The 18,922-nt window shown below is 40.8% G+C and overlaps 1 protein-coding gene across 4 annotated transcripts in view; it reads left to right on the top strand.

Moving 5' to 3' along the window:
- Positions 1 to 18,922, top strand: part of Wdr64 (WD repeat domain 64) — a 117,166-nt gene that overhangs the window by 2,420 nt on the left and 95,824 nt on the right. For all 4 annotated transcript variants that reach the window (XR_373620.3, XR_003947245.1, XM_006497022.4 and 1 more), the window contains exons 2-3: positions 4,957 to 5,087; positions 16,291 to 16,393. Coding sequence is in view for 2 of the 4 variants with exons in the window: in XM_006497022.4 (XP_006497085.1) it covers positions 4,957 to 5,087; positions 16,291 to 16,393 (234 nt within the window). In the remaining 2 variants the exon portion in view is untranslated. The remainder of the gene's footprint in view (positions 1 to 4,956; positions 5,088 to 16,290; positions 16,394 to 18,922) is intronic.

Consider the following 18,922-nt stretch of genomic DNA (forward strand, 5'->3'; position numbering starts at 1 on the left):
CTCAAAAACAAACTTTTATTCCCTTTGAGGTAAGAGCTGTGATTTGTGTCCACAGTTATTAAATTGTTTCTTTTGCAGAACTTGTAGTGGCTAATGTGCCGTTCTCCCGACTTGGGCATCTCTCCAGTCCCTCTTTCCTCTTTCAATTCTCAAGAAAGTAGAAAGCTACCTCTTTGCAAACACGCTCCCATTCGCCCCTAAGCAGAGGCATCCTCAGCACTGTTACTGTTTTTATTGCTGCCTCCAGGAATTTACCTGCTTTATTTAGGCTGCTGAGGTTAATATGTACTCTGTGCTTGACCATTGATCTGGAAGTGTTTTGAAGGTTTTGCACAGATAAGGCCAGCTCAGAGTCTGGTGTCAGGAGGCACTCCTTGAACACGTGTTAAATTAAGAAGTTAGCCTTGCTCCCCACCCCCACCCCCGCCCCCCTGAAAGCATACAACTCCAAATCTGTGGTGCAAAGTTCCTTCCTCAGGAATTTTTAGATGAGATAAAAAACTACTCTGCTAGATACATGGCCTTCTATATCTTAGGGACAAGGTTTCAGGATTGAGGAGATGGAAAATATGGAATCCTAACTTGTACCAAGCTGCTAATACTATTCAAATACATTTGTCTTTATTAATAACTATTGGAAGATAAGAATTGACTCTTTATTGTAGGTAAGGAGCCAGGACTCGAGAGACTGTTTTAAAGAAGAGGTGTCAGCCTCAAAGGGATGCTAAGTAGACTACAGAGATTTGTCCTGGTTCTGTTATTCTTAGATCTCACCAGTGACGCAATAGAATTCGGATTACCCTGTGACCAAATCCTCCCCCCACCCCATTCAGGTGCAGTCCAGATAGAACATGTGTCTTTAAAATAGCTACATAAATACTTGGATGTTTCTTTATTTTCCACAGGGCTAATAGTTGTTCCTGTTTAGGTAGATAAACATTTGCTGAGTTTTGAAACAGGGAGAGGAATGTCATTTTTACATGAAGGCTTCTCGGCCATGACACTATTGACCTTTGAGCTAAAGAATTCTTTGTTCTGTGTGCTAAGGCTAATGGGGCAGCCTTGTACATTGTTGGGAGTTCATAAGCAGCCTTGGCCTCTAGATGCTGGCAGCACACTCATCCTTGGCTGTGACAATAATGTCTTAAGACATTGCCAAATGGCTCTGTGTGTGTGTGTGTGTGTGTGTGTGTGTGTGTGTGTGTGTGTGTGTTTATTGGGTCTTAAGTTTAATTAGACTCTGTTGGTTACCCACTATTATGTCATAGGGGATACCATGCTGGTTCAGTCATTGTCATGGTTCATAGGCTCTACAGTTGAGTAGAACTACTGACTGCTCCTCTACCTTTAATAGCTTCTGTAACATCTGATACTGTGAGAGCCAAAGAAGGCCTCTAGGTCAGGTTCAGCTCAATTTTTCCAAGTCCTGCTTCCAAAGTGTGTGTTGGCTTCAGCAATAAGTTTTTGTGTGTTTTGCTTTGTTTGTTTGTTTGTTTAATGTTTGGGGAGGCTGTTGTATTCTTCAGACCAACAACATGACAGGAGTTTTCCCATAGCAGGCACTAAGGGGGTTGCTAGACAGTGAACGTCTTTTGTGGGGCTCATTATCTCTCCTTTAAACAATCAAAATCAAACATGGCAGCGCAAGTAACTGTGGAGTAGATGTTGAATCCTTTGGATGTATGGTGAAGAATGGTACAGCTGGGTCACATGGTGGATTTCTTTTGCTTATTTGTTTATACTTTCCCACATTGATTTCCATAGTGGCTTTGTCAGTTTGCAATCCTACCAATAGCCAATGAGGTCGCCCTTTCGCCAGGTCTTCACCAGCACTTGTTGTTAATTTGTTTTCTTGATCTTAGTCATTCTGACTGAGGTGAGATGAAATTTCAAAGTGGCTTTTAATTTTCATTTTCAATTTTCATTTCACAGAAATTTTATTCCTGGGATTGCTACAAATGTTGAAAATTTTTAAAAATGTTTTTTAGTAATTTTTATTTCTTCTTTTGAGAATTCTCTGTTCAGATTCTTAGGCCATTTTTAAAATTGGGCATTTGTTTATTTGATTCTTTGTTTTTTGAGTTCTTTGCATATTCTGAATATTAACTCTCCATTAGATATATGGCTGACAAAATTCTCTCCCGTTTGTGGATTTCTTCACTCAACTGACTATTTCCTTTGGAGTACAGCTTTCTGGTTTTATGAAGTTCCTGTTTCTCAATTGTTGGCCACGATTCCTGAGCAAATGGAATTCTATTAATACAACCCCTCCTCCTGCTCTTGGATCCTGTAGGTGCTGCCTGTGTTTTCTTCTAGCAGTTTCAGTGTTTCAGGATTCACATTTATATATTTGATCCATTTGAAGTTAGCTTTCTTGTAAGGTGATAGATATAGGTCTGCTTTCATTCTTCTGGTTGGGGACATCCTCTTTTCCCAGAACAGCTTTTTGACAATGCTTTCTCCCAGTATGTATCATTGACATCTTTGTAAAACATCAGAAGGTGGTAGTTACAAGATCTCATGTTTGAGTCTTTTACTGTATTCCATTAGTCTACATGCCTACATTGGTGCCAGAACTATGCTGTTTGTATCCACTATAGCTCTGTAATACAGCTTGCACTCTGGCATGATAGCCCATGCTGTATTGTTCTTTCTGTTCAGAATTGCTTTGTTTAATCCAGATATTTTGTGCCTCCATATGATTTTAAGAATGGTTCGTTCTATTTCTGTGAAGAAGGTTGTGAGGATTTTGATTGTGTTGAATCTGTACATATATTTTGGTAGAATGGTCATTTTCATATGGATTCTACCAAACAATGAGCATAAGAGGTCTTTCCAACCTCTGGTGTCTTCTTCAGTCTCTTTCTTTGGAGACTTAAAGTTTTCATTTTGGAAGTCTTTTACCTCATTATTGGATTTTTGAAGCTATTACAAATGGGAGTGTTTCTTCAGTCTCTTTCTTAGCATGTTCATTAGTGGTTATAGAGATAGGCTACTAATTTTTGTAAGTTGATTTTGTTTCCTGACACTTTTTATAAAAAAATTTTTCCAGTAAAAGTTTTAGACCCTCTTATGTATAATATCATATTATCCACAAATAAGGATACCTAGACTACCTCTTTTCCTACCTATATCACTTTAATCTTCTTCTTTTGTCTTTATCTCTCTAGATATTACTCACTACATTTTGCTAGTGGACAGCCCTGTCTTGTTCCTAATTAGTGGAATTGCTTCTGGGTTTTCCTCATTCCTAATTAGTGGGATTGCTTCCGGTTTTTCCCCCATGTAGGATGATGTTGGCCGTGGGTCTGTCATATATGGCACTTTTATGCTGAAGATCCCTCCAAGGCCTCTATTGTGAAGGCATATTGGATTTTTTTCAAAAACCTTTTCTTCATCTACTGAGAGAATCAGGTGACTTTGTCAGTAAGTCCATTTATATGACGTACTGTGTTTATTAACTTACATATGTTGAGCCATCTCTAGGATAAATCTCTCATATTAAAGGGATTACAAAATAGTTTCTTCTAGACCCAAATGACTGGGGAGAAAGTAACCATGACCTCTGTAGAAAGATTTAGGTTATTCCAAATAATATGTTTCAACATAACAGTTTCATGAAGGCTTATAGTTATAGAACAAGAGAGCCATAAGTCAAACTACCTTTCAAATACATCAATGGGAATATCAGGTAGGTTGTTAAAGTTGAGCAATCTCTGCAATGGGCCTCAGATGTCAACTGATGGCATTCTTAACTTTTGGCTAAATAGAGGTTAGGCTCTGCTTTATACACTCTGAAAGGATTACTAATGCTAACAGAGAGATCACAAACAGCTAGGAAATAAATGGCTGTTTAAAAGACTAAACCCAAGATAATTTGGCTTTGGGCCTGCAATATTTCAACTCTCCCTATTAATTAAAGTTCTAATGAGTCAACTAGGCTTCTATCTATAATGTTTAATCTAGTTCGCTCTACTCTCTCTCTCTTTCTCTCTCTCTCTCTCTCTGTCTCTCTCTCTCTCTCTCACTTCTGGAAGTGTCAGATGTTAATAAACATTGCCTAGTATTCAGTTTATGTCCAATGTCTAGATAAGTTCTGACACACAACTAAGCCTTGGCTACAATTTTTTTTTCTTTTTTGGTTTTTCAAGACAGGGTTTCTCTGTATAGCCCTGGCTGTCCTGGAACTCACTTTGTAGACCAGGCTGGCCTCGAACTCAGAAATCTGCCTGCCTCTGCCTCCCGAGTGCTGGGATCAAAGGAGTGTGCCACCACGCCCGGCATACAATATTATCCAATATATTTTTTTTAGTTAAATAAAATAATAGGATTTTGTCTATACAGCTTAAGGAATCCTTTTCTCTAACTTTTTCTTGACTTGAGATTCAGTATTCTCATCTAAACACATCAAGAAACTTGGCAAAAATCAAGATTCAAGTGAATGTGTGTGGATGCATGTGTGTGTGTCTGTATTTTTTTGTGTGTGTGTTTTACTGAGTGTGTGTGTTGTGTGTCTATGTGGGTACATATCTGTTTGTGTCTTTGTATAAGTCTGTGTGTGTTTCTGTATGCATGTCTGTGTGTGTGAGAATTTACATAATGTCAGATAACCAATATTTGCTCTGTGCAAAGGTCTAAGATAAATTCTAAGAAACATTGAACTGGTAACTGTTTTCCTAGCAGGAAAAAGTGATTTTCTTATCTTTGTATTCATGTACAGAATTTTTATCATAGCTGAAACAGGAGAGAATCCTGAACAGCAAAATAAATTATTTATTCTGATTAAATACTATTCTAGCTAGGGCCTAGATATGTTCATAAATACAAGGTCTCTAAGGTACAGTTATAGTCATTTTATAAGACAAAATGAGACAATAGGATGAAAAATATATATGAAATGTGAAACTCTGTCCTTGGTATCTGATGGAAATGTCCCTGTACTTTTCCCCACTACAGATTCAATCGACTATGATAAGTTTTACACCTCGGTACAGCAAATCTTTGGCCCTGAAGTGAAAAATCAAGATGTGAAATGTTTTTACAGGAAGCTCTGCAACAATCCTGACGCAGCTTTCGACTGGTGTGAGGTACTTGCTTTGGGTGCACATAATTCAAAACTCAGGTCTTACTTGACTTTGTTCAGAACAAGCAATTAAAAATGTTACTCCCACCAAAGCTAAATCTGCAGTATGTACACAGAATATTACTGTGTCTACAGCCATAAAGGCATAGCCATGGCCCACAGGAAAAGTGAGGAAACAGGCAGCTATTTAACTATATTATCCATGAGTATTTTTTTTAAAGACAGGGTCTTAACTAGGGTCTGTAGCCTCAGTTGGCCTGGCACTCATTATGTAGACCAGGCTGGCCTTGAACTCGCAGAGGGTTACTTGCCATCAGTTCCATTGACAACAATCAGGATTTTAAGTGGCTTTGTTGAATCTGACAAGGAAACATTTCTTCCCAGTATTCTCACTGTGGATGTGTATTCAGAGCATTCAAATCATTGGCAGAAATGTAGGGGTTTAGTTGGTCACTTCTGTCAACTCTTGAAAATGGTTTCTGATGGGCAGAATATTGATGCAAGTAATTAAAACATCTTCTGGCTCACTCATATTTAAGTGAATCTCACAGACAAGAGAAAATATGACGACTTTGAATATTTTACTATCACATTTAACAGCATTACCAGAGTTTTGGCAGCAAAGCCTGACTGCTAGCAATCCTAAAAAGCTAGGGCCAGCTATTCATCTTCAACAAGTTAACTAAAGAGATAATTAATCATGGAAAACAGAGAACAGAGATTTATTCCCAGTGGTCACATTGGAAAGAGGAATAAAAGAGTCTAGTGGACACCCCCCCCATCTTTGGGGGCACTGATATGAAGTTTAAGTAGAAGGCAAGAGGTGTTTTAATGTAAGCAGTCACGGTCACAGTATGAGTCCTGCTTATCACAGGTGGGTCATTGCCTATGCCCCAGTCTGCCCTGTGAGGTTCAACTAGTCCTGAGAACACTGTGAAGTCTCTTCCTGGGTGGCAAGTTCCTCCGGTTGGTACCAGGCTTCCAGCTTTTCCCTCACCCCCAAATAGGATTCCTAGGGAAATTTCTTTCTTTATGGCCAACTGTTTCAATAGACTAATAAGAAAGTCTCATTAGACTATCTCCTCTCTTACCCAGGCAGTTATGGCATCTGATGGATATGTGTAAGTGGAATTTTGATGACAGCCAGACTCAGGAAAAGTTGTGTCTTATGTTTAACTACATATAGGCCATCACAAAATTGAGCATATAAAGAACTCCAATAAAATACAGTTTAGAAGCTTGTAATAGAAGCTAACCCAAATCCTGAACTAGGTAACTAGCAAAATTTACTAATTAACTTTAGAAAAAATTACAACCAAAAAGAGCTTCTATTGCCTTTAAGGGGATATAATTCTTATAAATATTTCTACTAATATGCTAAAAAAAAAACCTGAACAGCTATCCAAATCATTTTCAGAGGCTAAAATAATAGAGTTGAACAAAGAAAACAAAAAGCAAATATTATTTATGAATAGAAATGCTAACGTTTTAAATAATGTTTATTAAACACTAAAAAATTTCTGGGTAGAAAAGTGGGGATGGTTCCGTATTAGAAAAGCCATGAGTTAGATTGCTTCTAACAGCTTAGTGGGGGAACAAGACTAATCTTAACCGACTGCAGCAAAGGAAAGCCACATCTACTCACAGGCAGGTTTTATAACCAGCTCACAGGGCACAGTAAGGCTCAGTCATTTCCACACACTCTACGGGCGCTACTGAGACACACTAGTGGAGGCAAACAGCCTTGACAGAACACTAATGGCCCGTGAACCCTCACTAATCACTACCTGGCCCTTTTTCAGAAGAAGGTTGCTGACTCTGAATCTTTAAGATTAAGTAAAATGAAAATAAGGAAGATGGTTGATAAAAATTCAGCAGCTACCTCTACTTTAAACATACATACACACACACACACACACACACACACACACACACACACACACAAACCAGTAAAAATGAAAGGGAATTCACTTTAGATAAAGGATCCTGGGTTTTCTTCTACTTTTTTTTTCCTTTTCTTTTCCTTTATGCATTTAGAATAAATGACCATATAGTTAGCAATTTAAGAGGGAAAAAAAGCAGCCCTGTATTATTACATCACAGTTTCCACTGACAAGGAAATTGGGAACTGGACTTGGGCAATTCTCATGCAGCCTCTTAAAGCTGCAGCCAGCTGTTAGCTAGGCTGTGCTCTCTTTTGAAGGACTCTCTGGAGAAGAATAGAATCTAAGTTCACTGGTTGCTGACAGGATCTATCCCCTGTCACAAAACAAAACAAAACAAAACAAAACAAAACAAAACAAAACAAAAACAAAAAACAAAGCAAAACAAAACCAACCAACCAAACAATGCTCTTCATTCCTGTAGTTGAGTTTCAATGTCTCTTGTTTTTTTCTCATCCTTACACCTGTCTTCCTGAGCAAAGGTCACTGGGGTCGGGATACTCACCCTGCTTAGATGACAGGCAGAACCTGAGAGTCAGCTACAAAAGACGTTCAAAACACTAATGAGAAAGTTTGTATCTACCTTAATGACCCAGTAACAAATCTCATAAAAGCTCAGATAATAAAACTCACAAAGACCTTGTACAAATTAGAAATCCCTCCCACAAACTGCCTGTAAATACGCACAAAGCTTGGCTCATAACAGAATAGCTCATAGATTTGCCATGCAGCAAATTCCCACAGTATGTCCTGCTTGCTTGCTTTCTTCTTCTTCTTCTTCTTCTTCTTCTTCTTCTTCTTCTTCTTCTTCTTCTTCTTCTTCTTCTTCTTCTTCTTCTTCTTCTTCTTCTTCTTCCTCCTCCTCCTCCTCCTCCTCCTCCTCCTCCTCCTCCTTCTTCAAGAATGGAAAACATGATTTTAACTTAGTTCATTGCTTGATTGTTATCTCGAAAGGTCGTTTGCAAGTAAAAACCTCTTTGGTGATCAGGAGGAAATTGTTCTTTTTCTATTTTGACCTCTGTGCTGTCCCGCAGAAATATGAGGGATAGATAGGCAAGCATTAGACCTGAGTTTATATTCCCAGAACATACTTTAACCTACTGCTTCAAACTGCAACAGTTCCCATGTGGCCAACATGTGACATACAGAGACGCTGCTATCTATAAATTTTGCCACACAATTGAGTTATAAAAATGGCAGGGAAATTCTCTTGTCCGAAGGTAAGTTTACAATTGCGTGTTGGGCTACATTCATAGCTCTCCTTGGCTGCACATAGCTACGTGCAGAGAAGTTGGCTATGCCCAGTGTATGTATGAAATATAGAATCTAGCAGAAAATAGAAATGGTGAGTAATACAAATCATTACAAGGCTCAAGGATCAAAGATGAAGAATTCTGATTCTCAAGGCCTCTCTCCTTTCTCCCCACCCCCCACTCCAACTCTCCCCTTTCTGAGAGTGATTTAGCAGAGTCTACACTGTTGATATTCTCATCCCATGTTTGTGGCCAAGTTTCCAAGATGTCTTAGAATTGGGGATGTTTTGGGGTTTGTTGTTGTTTGTTTTGTTATTTTGTTTTTTTGTTTTTGTTGTTGTTGTTGTTGGTGGTGGTGGTGGTGATGTTTTTTTTTTTTTTTTGTAGAGATTTTCAGCTTGGTTAATTGAATTTGATGCCCTGTCTCTCTGGAACCAACCATGAATTATTGTTGATGTTGCTGAAATTATAGCAAATTGGACTTACTATACATTAAATGAAGCTTCAAAGCACCTTTCAGATATTACAAAGGACAGGAGATCTAGAACCCTGAGCACAGGTGGGATGAGGTGTGCATATGCTTGCTCTGGTTGGATGGTTCAGGCACACACACACACACACACACACACACACACACACACACACACCAGGACATTCAGAATAAGGGTGCAAAACATTGTGCTCATCTTCAGTGAGTAATACAAGCACAGGAAAGCCTGGTGGGAAAGATACCCCCTGGGAACTGAACCCTTAGCTGCTGTAGCCCTAGATGCTGCAGAACTCCCTTCTGCCACATGGGGCTGTAACTAACTATTGGAAGTGTGATCTGTCTGAGTTCATGTGTGCTATAAGTATAAAATGCACAGATCTCAAAAAGCATTGTACGGAAAATGCAAAACATTTCACGGTGACCTTTAATGTTGATTGTATGTCGAAATTATGTTTTCGACACACTTATAAAGTTGATTTCATTTTGGTTTTATGTTTCATGTACCTACTATAAGATGTAATATTATATACATGGCTTATATTATATTTCTGTGGGACATCACAGAAAATGTCAAAATAAGAATAGAATGAATTCTTCCTGACCATCAAATTCAGGCTTTTACCAGCAAACAATGAAAAGATATAAATACTGTATCCATTCACATCTCTTAGAAGACTCTAACTTGGCATTTTGGGGTTACACCTTGTTTAAATTTATTTATTTATTTTTAAAAGATTTATTTATTTATTTTATGCATATGAGTATACCACCATTGCTCTCTTCATACACACCAGAAGAGAGCATCAGACCTCATTACAGATGGTTGTGAGCCACCAGGTGGTTGCTGGGAATTGAACTCAGGACCTCTGGAAGAGCAGTTGATGCTCTTAACCACTGTGCCATCTCTCCAGCCCTGTTTGAATTTATTTTATTCAATGATAATATTTTATTCTTTCAGTATTTTATGCACTGTATTTTGATTATACTTACCCCTCCTCCAGTATCTTCCAGATACACCCTCCACCTGACTGGCTCTCTAAAACTATGCACCTAAGATAATATCAACAGACTTCTTTAATTTGAAGGTCATGCATTTTTTATGTGAGCATGAAACAATTGTTTTACATTTTTGCTGACCAAAACTGTTATCTTGGAAATGCAAGCTTCAAACTGCATACTGTAAAGGTATCCAGGACTGCTATTCCCCATAAATGCTGAACCATAAGACAGTAAGTGCTAGGTAGGTGGTAGAGGCGTGCCCATGGAGCTCCACAGTAACTGAAATCTTGGATGTAATGGAATAGGAAGTGAATCTGCATAGTTCTTCACTTGTGGAGAGGAGAAATGGGAGGCTTATCCCCAACATCTGCTCCTTCTTGGCACCTCATTCCCTACATCTGCCACTTCCAGTCTACACAATCTCCTTACATCTGTAAAAATATCTCTCTCTCTCTCTCTCATACAAATTCCCAGTTCCTATTTAGTCTTCACAACAGATCAGCATGCAGATTGTAGAGGGCCACACTCTTGCCATGGTGAGGGTGAGGACAGAGACATATGGAAAGGTAATTGACTTATCCAAAGCCAAATAGAAAGTGGCCGTTGGTCTCCAGCTAAAGTTTCCTGTCTACCAATCCTTGATGCCATTATCCTATCCCATCTTTGGGTTCCTAGAAATCTTGTAGCTTTGACAGAACAACTCGAGCACAGCCTCTGGTGTGCTCTGTGCAGTTGGAGATTGGCTGAGGCTGGAGGAGTCTGTGAGGACTCTTCTGCCCTCACTGGCCTACCATCTTCTCAGCAGCCATCTGGCCACTTCTCAAATCAGTGTTTCAATTTCCAGTCCTGCAAACTAACCTTTCTGGGCTTCCGTGCTGTCGTCTGTAAAATGGAAACTGAATACTACCTGATGAAGACTGGCTTCACTCCAATATTGTTTACCTGGGCTTTTAGGAGCCATCTTAATAGTTAGCTAGTAGTCATCAATTGGGCAATACGAGTGGGATTGATTCTTCCAAAATCAGCCAAAGGTATGCAAGTCTGATTCCAAAATATAAATCTCTTTGTCACAACAATGCCACCAAAAGTTACACTTTCTTTTCTGTGGTTTAGATGCAAATACATCTGGAGAATTGTATATCTTTACTCTAGTGAAATGTTAGAATTAATAAAAATACAACTTAGGCCTGTCCTTGCAATATATATTGAGAAAAACTAGATGTAAAGAAATCTGAACAATGTGATTGCTTTAGACTTGCACAGCTAATCAGTGAAAAGATGAAGTCTGCATTTTACCATCTAACCCTGTGTTGCTAGTCAACAGCTGTTGTTATTTAAATGTCTCCCATAGTCACCTTGAACACTTGATCCTTACATGGTGCAACTGTTTGGAAGGCTGTGAATTTTTCAGAGGAAATGAGTCTCCGAAGGGGCAGGGAGTCTTGTAGGGTTGTTTGTTTGTTTGTTTGTTTGTTTGTTTTTGGCCAAGTGTAGCTTCCTGTTCCTTTTGCCGCTTTTCTCAGTGTGGATGCAATGTGACCAGCTGGCTTCCCGCTCTTGCTACCATGTTTTCCTTGCTTGCTGCCCTGTCTTCATCACCACGAAGGACTATAAACTGCAGGAAATGTGTAAGAATGTGAGTCCCACATCCTCCTTTCTGCCACAGGGCACAGCCACTTGGAGAGGCAGAAAGCAGGGGGTTTGACTGTGCTTATCCCACGACTCCCTGAGTGGGTACCGGGCCATAGGGAAGTGCTGAGGCCCCACTCGGAGCTGGAGAAGCTCAGTCTGAGACAAGGGACAGCCAGAGTTGGCTCAAGGTCCCTGGGCCTTTGAAGAGGCTGGGGCCATGGAGTTCCCAGGCGCTGCTGGAAATCGCAGAAGAGCTGAGAATGGAATTTGGGCCCACAGGCTGGATCTAGGCCAGGGCAGGGAACAGAAAAAAGGCGGGGAGAGCTCTGGCTGGTCCCACGGGGAGAGTCCTTGGCTTGACTGCAGGCTTAGGCTTGGTGGCCCTTTTTGACAGAGTGGACTTGGGAGATTAGACAGCTGCTCTATAGGCAAAGCCCTCCTCTATGGCTCCCCACGGCGAATCCCAATGAAAAGAGTCAGTCTGTGGTTCTAAATCATTTATTGCCATGGCGGAAAGTGGATGTGTTAAACCGCACCCCACTTCTCAGGGTGGGCCTGTGATTAAATAAATACCTTTTGCAGGGAGGAATGTCTGAGAAGGACCATCTATTGGCTAAGCCCTCCAGACCTCTAGGTACCTCATTAGAATGGAGATTTCAGTGTCTCTTTTTCTATTGTCTTGGTCTGAGATATTAGGAATGCCTCATCTATATGTATGGGGCTTAGGGTTTTGCCCTTACATGACTGATGGCCACAGACCTATGGGGGGCTGTGTGCCTGGGAGCAGTCGAAGCGCCAATTGTCCCTTCAGGTCTCTGAGGCTTCTAGCCTTAGCTCAACCAAGGTCCAGGCTACCTTTCAAGGTCCACTTCCCCACAGAAATATAAGCCAAAACAAGCACCTTCTCTCTTAAATTGGTTTATCAGAGTATTTTATCACAGCAACAGGGAAAGGAACCAAGAGGGAAACATATAAACAGATTTTTAGGAGCACACTGCAAACTGATTCGAACCCAAGTCATAATATGCCACCTGGGATGCTTGAAGGGCTCCTGGCCAGCCTGCAGATTCCTTGAGCCTCAGTCAACTTCCACAGGCCTTCCAGGCTGCTCACAAGCTGTTCTAACAAAGCTTCAAGGCTTAAAGGGCCCCAAAGACCGGAAAGGATAATGACATCAAGAAATGGTAGACAGAGGAAAGTTAGCCAAAGTGTGGCAAGCACAGCTCTGGCAGGCCTTGCCCTTCACCCTGCTAAAAACCATTAGATTAAACTAGCAGTCCTTCCACCTCAAGGTCTATTCCCTTATTTGGCAACTTCCTCCTCCTGAGGCTGATTACCAAGGTCCAGCTATCAAAGTATTGAAGTCCAGCAATCAAAAGTTCCCTTTGGCTCACATAGTTAACAAGTCCAATCAAAATTACCCACCTCACCCTAATACAGGGTTTCCCCTTCAGCCTTTACAAGCTGCCATTTGCTTTTGGGCCACTACTGACTCCTCTCTATCCAGAGGCAGTCCTTTGTTCCCTGTGGCAAATACCCTTCTTCCCTCACCCTTAGTCCCTTCTTCTCCCTCTTCCTCTATCTCTTCTATTTTCCTTATCTCTGCCCTCTTTGTTCCTTATCCCTGCCCTCTGTCCCCCTGAGGTAAATAAATCTCTCTTGTGTTGAGAACGTGGTCTTTGGGGTCCTGAGCCAATATTTTTCCTTTCAATGCTGTTAGGGTCCCCTCAAGATAGATATAAAGTAAATTATTATAAAGTTAAAATTATGTTTCCTTCTTCAAAATGTTACAAGAATGTTCTAGATTAAAAAATAAGCTGCATGCAAGTTTTTATTTGATCTACCTGCTTTTATGTTCTACACTGAACATATGTTCCTTAAGTAATCAAAACAATTTTTTTAATTGCCAAAAGCATGGGGGAAGTCCAGAAATTGCATTGTTAAAAGAAAATTTATAGTTATGATATACTTGATAGTAATAAAGTACTCAGATCAACAATGTGCTCAAATTATGTCACATGGTTTCTAGCCTGAAATTTAAAATTTCAAAAAAAAGAAACTGGAGATCCCCAAGGCTACTGTTCATCACAAGATGATAAGAAATGTCTGTCTTTGATCACAGAAATTCCCCCTTGAAACATAACCTTTCAACATGAATTTTGCCATCTCTTCTGAAGTTTACCTGACATATCAAAAAAATTTCCTGAATGGATTTCAACAAATTGATGCATTTGGCTTCCTTTTCCCTGAGAAGTTATTAAGCATTGCAATAACGTGTCATAAGTGCAAATAACAAGGTCAATGATCTGTTTTGAACTTTTTCTTAGCATATATTAGTGACACGTAATGATGGGTTTCCTTACCACAGTTTCATGCACTTGTATGGTGTATTTGGACCGTAGTCACTCTCCCATCATGGTCTCTTGCCCCTCCCCCTTCTCCCATCACTTTGGTCTTTTCAACTGGTCATGTTTCTCCTTTCATATCTTGTCAAAATCGATCGTTTCTGCAGGAGTAGAGGTAGCTTGTACATCCCTGAGGCTATGGCACTAAAGGGTGTGTATGATAAAGTGCATGACTATCCAGTGTGCTCAACAGGAAAGGTGCTGAGTGGGAGGGTTTAGCTGGCAGGGAGGACACCTAAGTCTGTTTCCTTTAGTGTTCCTGGAAATCTAGGGCACCGCTCCTCACATGTTGACATCAACTGAGTTCCTATCTGGCCCTTGGTGCAGTCCAAGTACATTATACTCTTCCTAATTACTCTGCAGTCTATGTATCCTCATCCTTATTTAAGGGGGTCATTCCTGATAGTAATTTTCCAGATGAGGGAAACTCAAGCACAGAGAACTCTAGACACTGGCCTGAGCTATCCTATGACTATTGAACAGTAGAGCCAGGACTTGAATTGGTTTCCATGTCCTGAAGTGTGTGATTCTTCTTTCAAGGAGGACATTGCTCCCACAATCCTTCATACATCTCTTCTCAGACATATAATCACTATCTCCATAATGATTCTACAGAAATGACAAATCACAGTGATTGGCTGCGTATAAACTATTTGATGTTACTGTAAACACAGCACACAGTTTAGAATTAACCGTACTGAGTAGAATTCTCCCACTCCAAGAAACATCGGAACTTTCTGACAGAGAACTGAGGAATCCCAAACCCAATGCTGGTTCACTTTGGCCTCACCATGATTTCATATAACTATCTCAGGTTACATAGGCAGTCAAACATACATTAATGATGCTGAACAGTGCTTATAAATTGAGAACATACAAAAGTGCCCTCCTTCCCAACAGTCCTGGTCCCCAGATGTACAATCAGTCACCATTCTATGCATTCTATGCAATTATGAAAAGAATTTGCTCATGGATTTAAGGAACTGACCACAAGAACTTAATATGGGGAGATTATCCTAGATAGTCTAGGTGACTCAAAGTCCTCTAAAACAAGATAGGAAGAAGGGGGGGGGGGAGGGTCCCAAGCACAGAGAAGGCTTGAAGCTCTGCTGCTGTTGCTGAGAAGGAAGGACTTGGGTGGAGGACTGAGTAGAAGCCCCTGAAATCTAGGCAGTGGCAGCTGAGCGGTAGCAGGTAGATTGGCCTTATGCCAACAACCCGAGTGACATTGAAAACTGGTTCTTCCCAAAGACTCCAGTAAAAACACTTTTCTACTGTGTCTTAGGTTTGAGTCCACTGAGATCCATTTTGGACTCTACCTTATGAAACTATGGGTTAATAAAGGGGCTCCTTTAATGTCAGGTTTGTGGCCATTTGTTTTGGTGGCATTAAGAAAAAAATAATACAGGAGGGCAAGTGGTTGGGCATGGAGATGGTTCAGTGGATAAAGTGCTTTCTTAAGGATGAAAACTTGACTTCAGAATCCCCAGCATCCACAGGATAGCACAGTAGCAGAGCTGGAACCCCAGTGCTGGACCAGCAGAGACAGGTGGAACCCCAGAGCTGTCCAACAGCCTGACTGGATGGGTGAGCTCCAGCCTCAGTATTAGACCCTGCCTCCAAAATAAAGTAGAAGACGACACAGATATAGGCATGCACACACACATACAAGCAGTTCTCAGAATTCTTAATTCCTTTTAAAAATTCTCAGTTATCAGTAAAAGAAAATTTCTACTTATTAACAAATAAGTTAATAGGAGTTATTCTGCTACTAGTAGATTTTGAGACAGACTTTTCTTGTGCTGTCTGGATTGGCCTTAAACTGGTCTCAAATATTTTACCTCAGTCTTTCAATAATTGAAGCCACAGGCTTGTATCACTGTGCCTGGCTTACAGCTTAACATTTTTCACATGCCTCTAATTTTGAAACTTTCACAATTTGATTATTTATTCACAAAGATCACGTTTTAAGATTCAGAATATCGTCTTATAGCAAGTTAGCGAATTTTCATGCAACACCTGGAAAAGTGGGCAGCTAATCAAATAAAAATCTGAAATCTTATATATTCTGAAGCTTCATTTTACTGGAATGAAAAAAAATTCTGACCTAGCAAGATTCATAGACGATAGTTAGGAATAATCACTCACGGTCAACAGTCCTAGCTGAGACCGGGTCCGATGAAGGCTGATTTCATTTTCAAGCAAGGGCAGGACGGTCATCAATCCTTCTGTAGAACAAGGACACAAACTTGGTGCGTGATGACTCCTCGGGGAAAAGTGTCAATGTCTCCTCTGCTATCAAACTAGATCAGTGCAAAGTGTGTAGACTGTCAAAGTCCTGCTCTTTCCAGGGACTCTCTACTCGGACATTGTAAAGCAAGGCACATTCCATCTCAGATAGACTTTGAGTTCAGCTAGCGCAGAATCTGTTGTTACTTGACTCTGATACACTGTTCACGTTTGCTTTGTTGTTTGGGATTTTCAGATCTTTGGATACTTCTCCACTGATGAAGATTCTCTTACTTCGCAGATGGATGAAGAAAATTTGGTTTTTCTTGTGTCTAGAAAACAGCGAATTGTGATTGCAGGTGACTTTTACATTATTTGTATGAATTTTAATATTTTTTTCTCTAAAACTGAGCACTGGGAACACACTATTTCTAAAGAATCACCTTATATGTCCTCACTCAGTTCCCCATGAAAGAAAAGAATAGCAGTTTGGATTCAGTATGGAGAGGAACTACCTGTAATTGAAACTGACAGCTTCTTCTTGCTCTGAAAGACACTGCAGAATGTGATTGAGAAAAGAAGCTAGCATGTGAAGAAGCTCAGGCCTCAGGGGAAGTCTCTCTATGAAGGTATCCCATTATTAGTACATGTTCCAATATCACCAGAAGGAACTGAGAGTCTTTTCAGTGTTCTTGAAGCATCCCTAGGTGAAGCTCCTCCCCTTGATTCTTCTAAAGACACTATCTCTGATCTAAGTTTCAGGCAGCCATAGATAGGCATTCGCTCAATTCAGGTCCTTTCCAGTTTCCAACAGTCCTCTATTGTTTTCAAACCTAACCCTTGAATTTGGGTATTCCCAACCTCTCCTCTGTTAATACTATGGGCTTTTGTCATTGTTTGCACCAAGGTTGGAAAGGGCTAGGAAGTACGTTAGTTTGGGTTTTATTGCTGTGAAGAGACACCATGACCAAGGCAACTCTTGGACAAATGGATGGAACTTGAAAATATCATCCTGAGTGAGGTAACTCAGTCACAAAAGAACACACAGGGTATGTACTCAGTGATAAGTGGATTTTAGCCCAAAAGTTTGGAATACCCAAGATTCAATTCACAGACAATATGAAGCCTAAGGAGAAGGAAGACCAAAATGTGGATGCTTCAGTCCTTCTTAGAAGAGTGAACAAAATACTCACAGGAGGAAATATGGAGACAAAGTGTGGAGCAGAGACTGAAGGAAAGGCCATTCAGAGACTGCCCCACCTGGGGAATCCATCCATATACAGTCACCAAACCCAGAAGTTATTGTGGATGCTGGGAAGTGCTTGCTGATGGAAACCTGATATGGCTGTCTCCTGAGAAGCTCTGTCAGAGCCTGATAAATACAGAGGCAGATGCTGGAAGCCAACCATTGGACTGAGCGTGGGTCCCTGATGGATAAGTTGGAGAAGGGACTGAAGGAGCTGAGGGGGTTTGCAGCCCCATGGAGGGAGCAACAGTGTCAATAGGCTAGGACCCCCCCCCCCATTGCTCCCAGGGACTGGACCACCAACCAAAGAATACACATGGAGGGACCCATAGTGCTGGCCACATATGTAGCAAAGGATGGCCTTGTTGGACATAAGTGGGAGGAGAGGCCCTTGGGCCTGAGGGTGTTTGATGTCCCAGTGTAGGAGAATGCCAGGGCAAGGAAAAGGGTAGGAGGGTGGGGAAGCACACTCATAGAGGCAGGTAGAGGTGGGATGGGATGGGGGTTTCAGGGTGGGGGAGATCTGGAAAGGGGAAAACATTTGAAATGTAAACAAAGAAAATATCCAATTTAAGAAAAGGAAAGAAAGAAAGAAAGAAAGAAAGAAAGAAAGGAAGGAAGGAAGGAAGGAAGGAGGAAGGAAGGAAGGAAGGAAGGAAGGAAGGAAGGAAGGAAGGAAGGAAGGAAGGAAAGAAAGAGAGAAAGAGAAAGAAAGCAAAAGAAAGGAGAGAAAAAAAGGTAAACATTTAATTGGGCCTGGCTTCCAGGTTCAGAGGTTCAGTCCATTATCATCATGGTGGGAAGCATGATAGCATGCAGACAGACATAGTGCTGGAGAAGGAGCTGAGAGTTCTACATCTGGATCTAAAAGCAGCAGAAAGGATCTGCTCTACACAGGCATCCAACAGGAGGGTCTCTTCCACACTTGGACGGGGCTTGAGCATAGGGGACCTCAGACTGCCTATACAGTGACATAATTCCTCCAGTTGGGCCTAGGGTAGCAGGCAGAGGATGAGAAGTGCCAAGCCGTTGAGCTAGATGGCATATTAAAAATAAGCTAATGTGTGTGTGTGTGTCTTTCATTTGTGGTTCCAAAAATTCCCTGGGCTGGTGGCTGGAAGCACGACCTGCTGGGAGCATAAAGTGGTGTAGCTAAAACTCACTGCTTCATCTGGTCTTCTTTTAAAAATACATTTCAGGGTGAGGGTGTAGCTCAGTAGTTATTGTGTGTTAGATACCTGAGGGATGGGGACCGGACAGTGAAAGACTGACACTTACTTTTTCACTTAGGAATGCCTGGTAATTGGTATACTGACTCTGTTCCCATCCTTCCTTCTTTACGTGTTTACAATAATAAAAAAAATTACAGCACCTTGGAAAAGATTCCAGCATCTGGGAGACTGAGGCAAGAGGAATGACATGAGTTCATGGCTAGCCTGGGTTATACACAAAACTAAAATCCAAGCAAACCAGAGTTAACTCACTCTGAGAAATAGTGTGTATACTGCTTTGTCCTTCAGCCAGTGGGTGGGTGCAGGAGCATCAAAGGAACTAGTGCTATTTTCCCAAATGCACAGAATGTTCTTAGAAGCCTTAAGACAGCATTAAGACAGTTTTGTTCTTTTATTAAGGCGAGCCTGAG

This window comes from Mus musculus, chromosome 1, assembly GCF_000001635.26.
Source record: "Mus musculus strain C57BL/6J chromosome 1, GRCm38.p6 C57BL/6J".
NCBI classification, from domain to species: domain Eukaryota; kingdom Metazoa; phylum Chordata; class Mammalia; order Rodentia; family Muridae; genus Mus; species Mus musculus.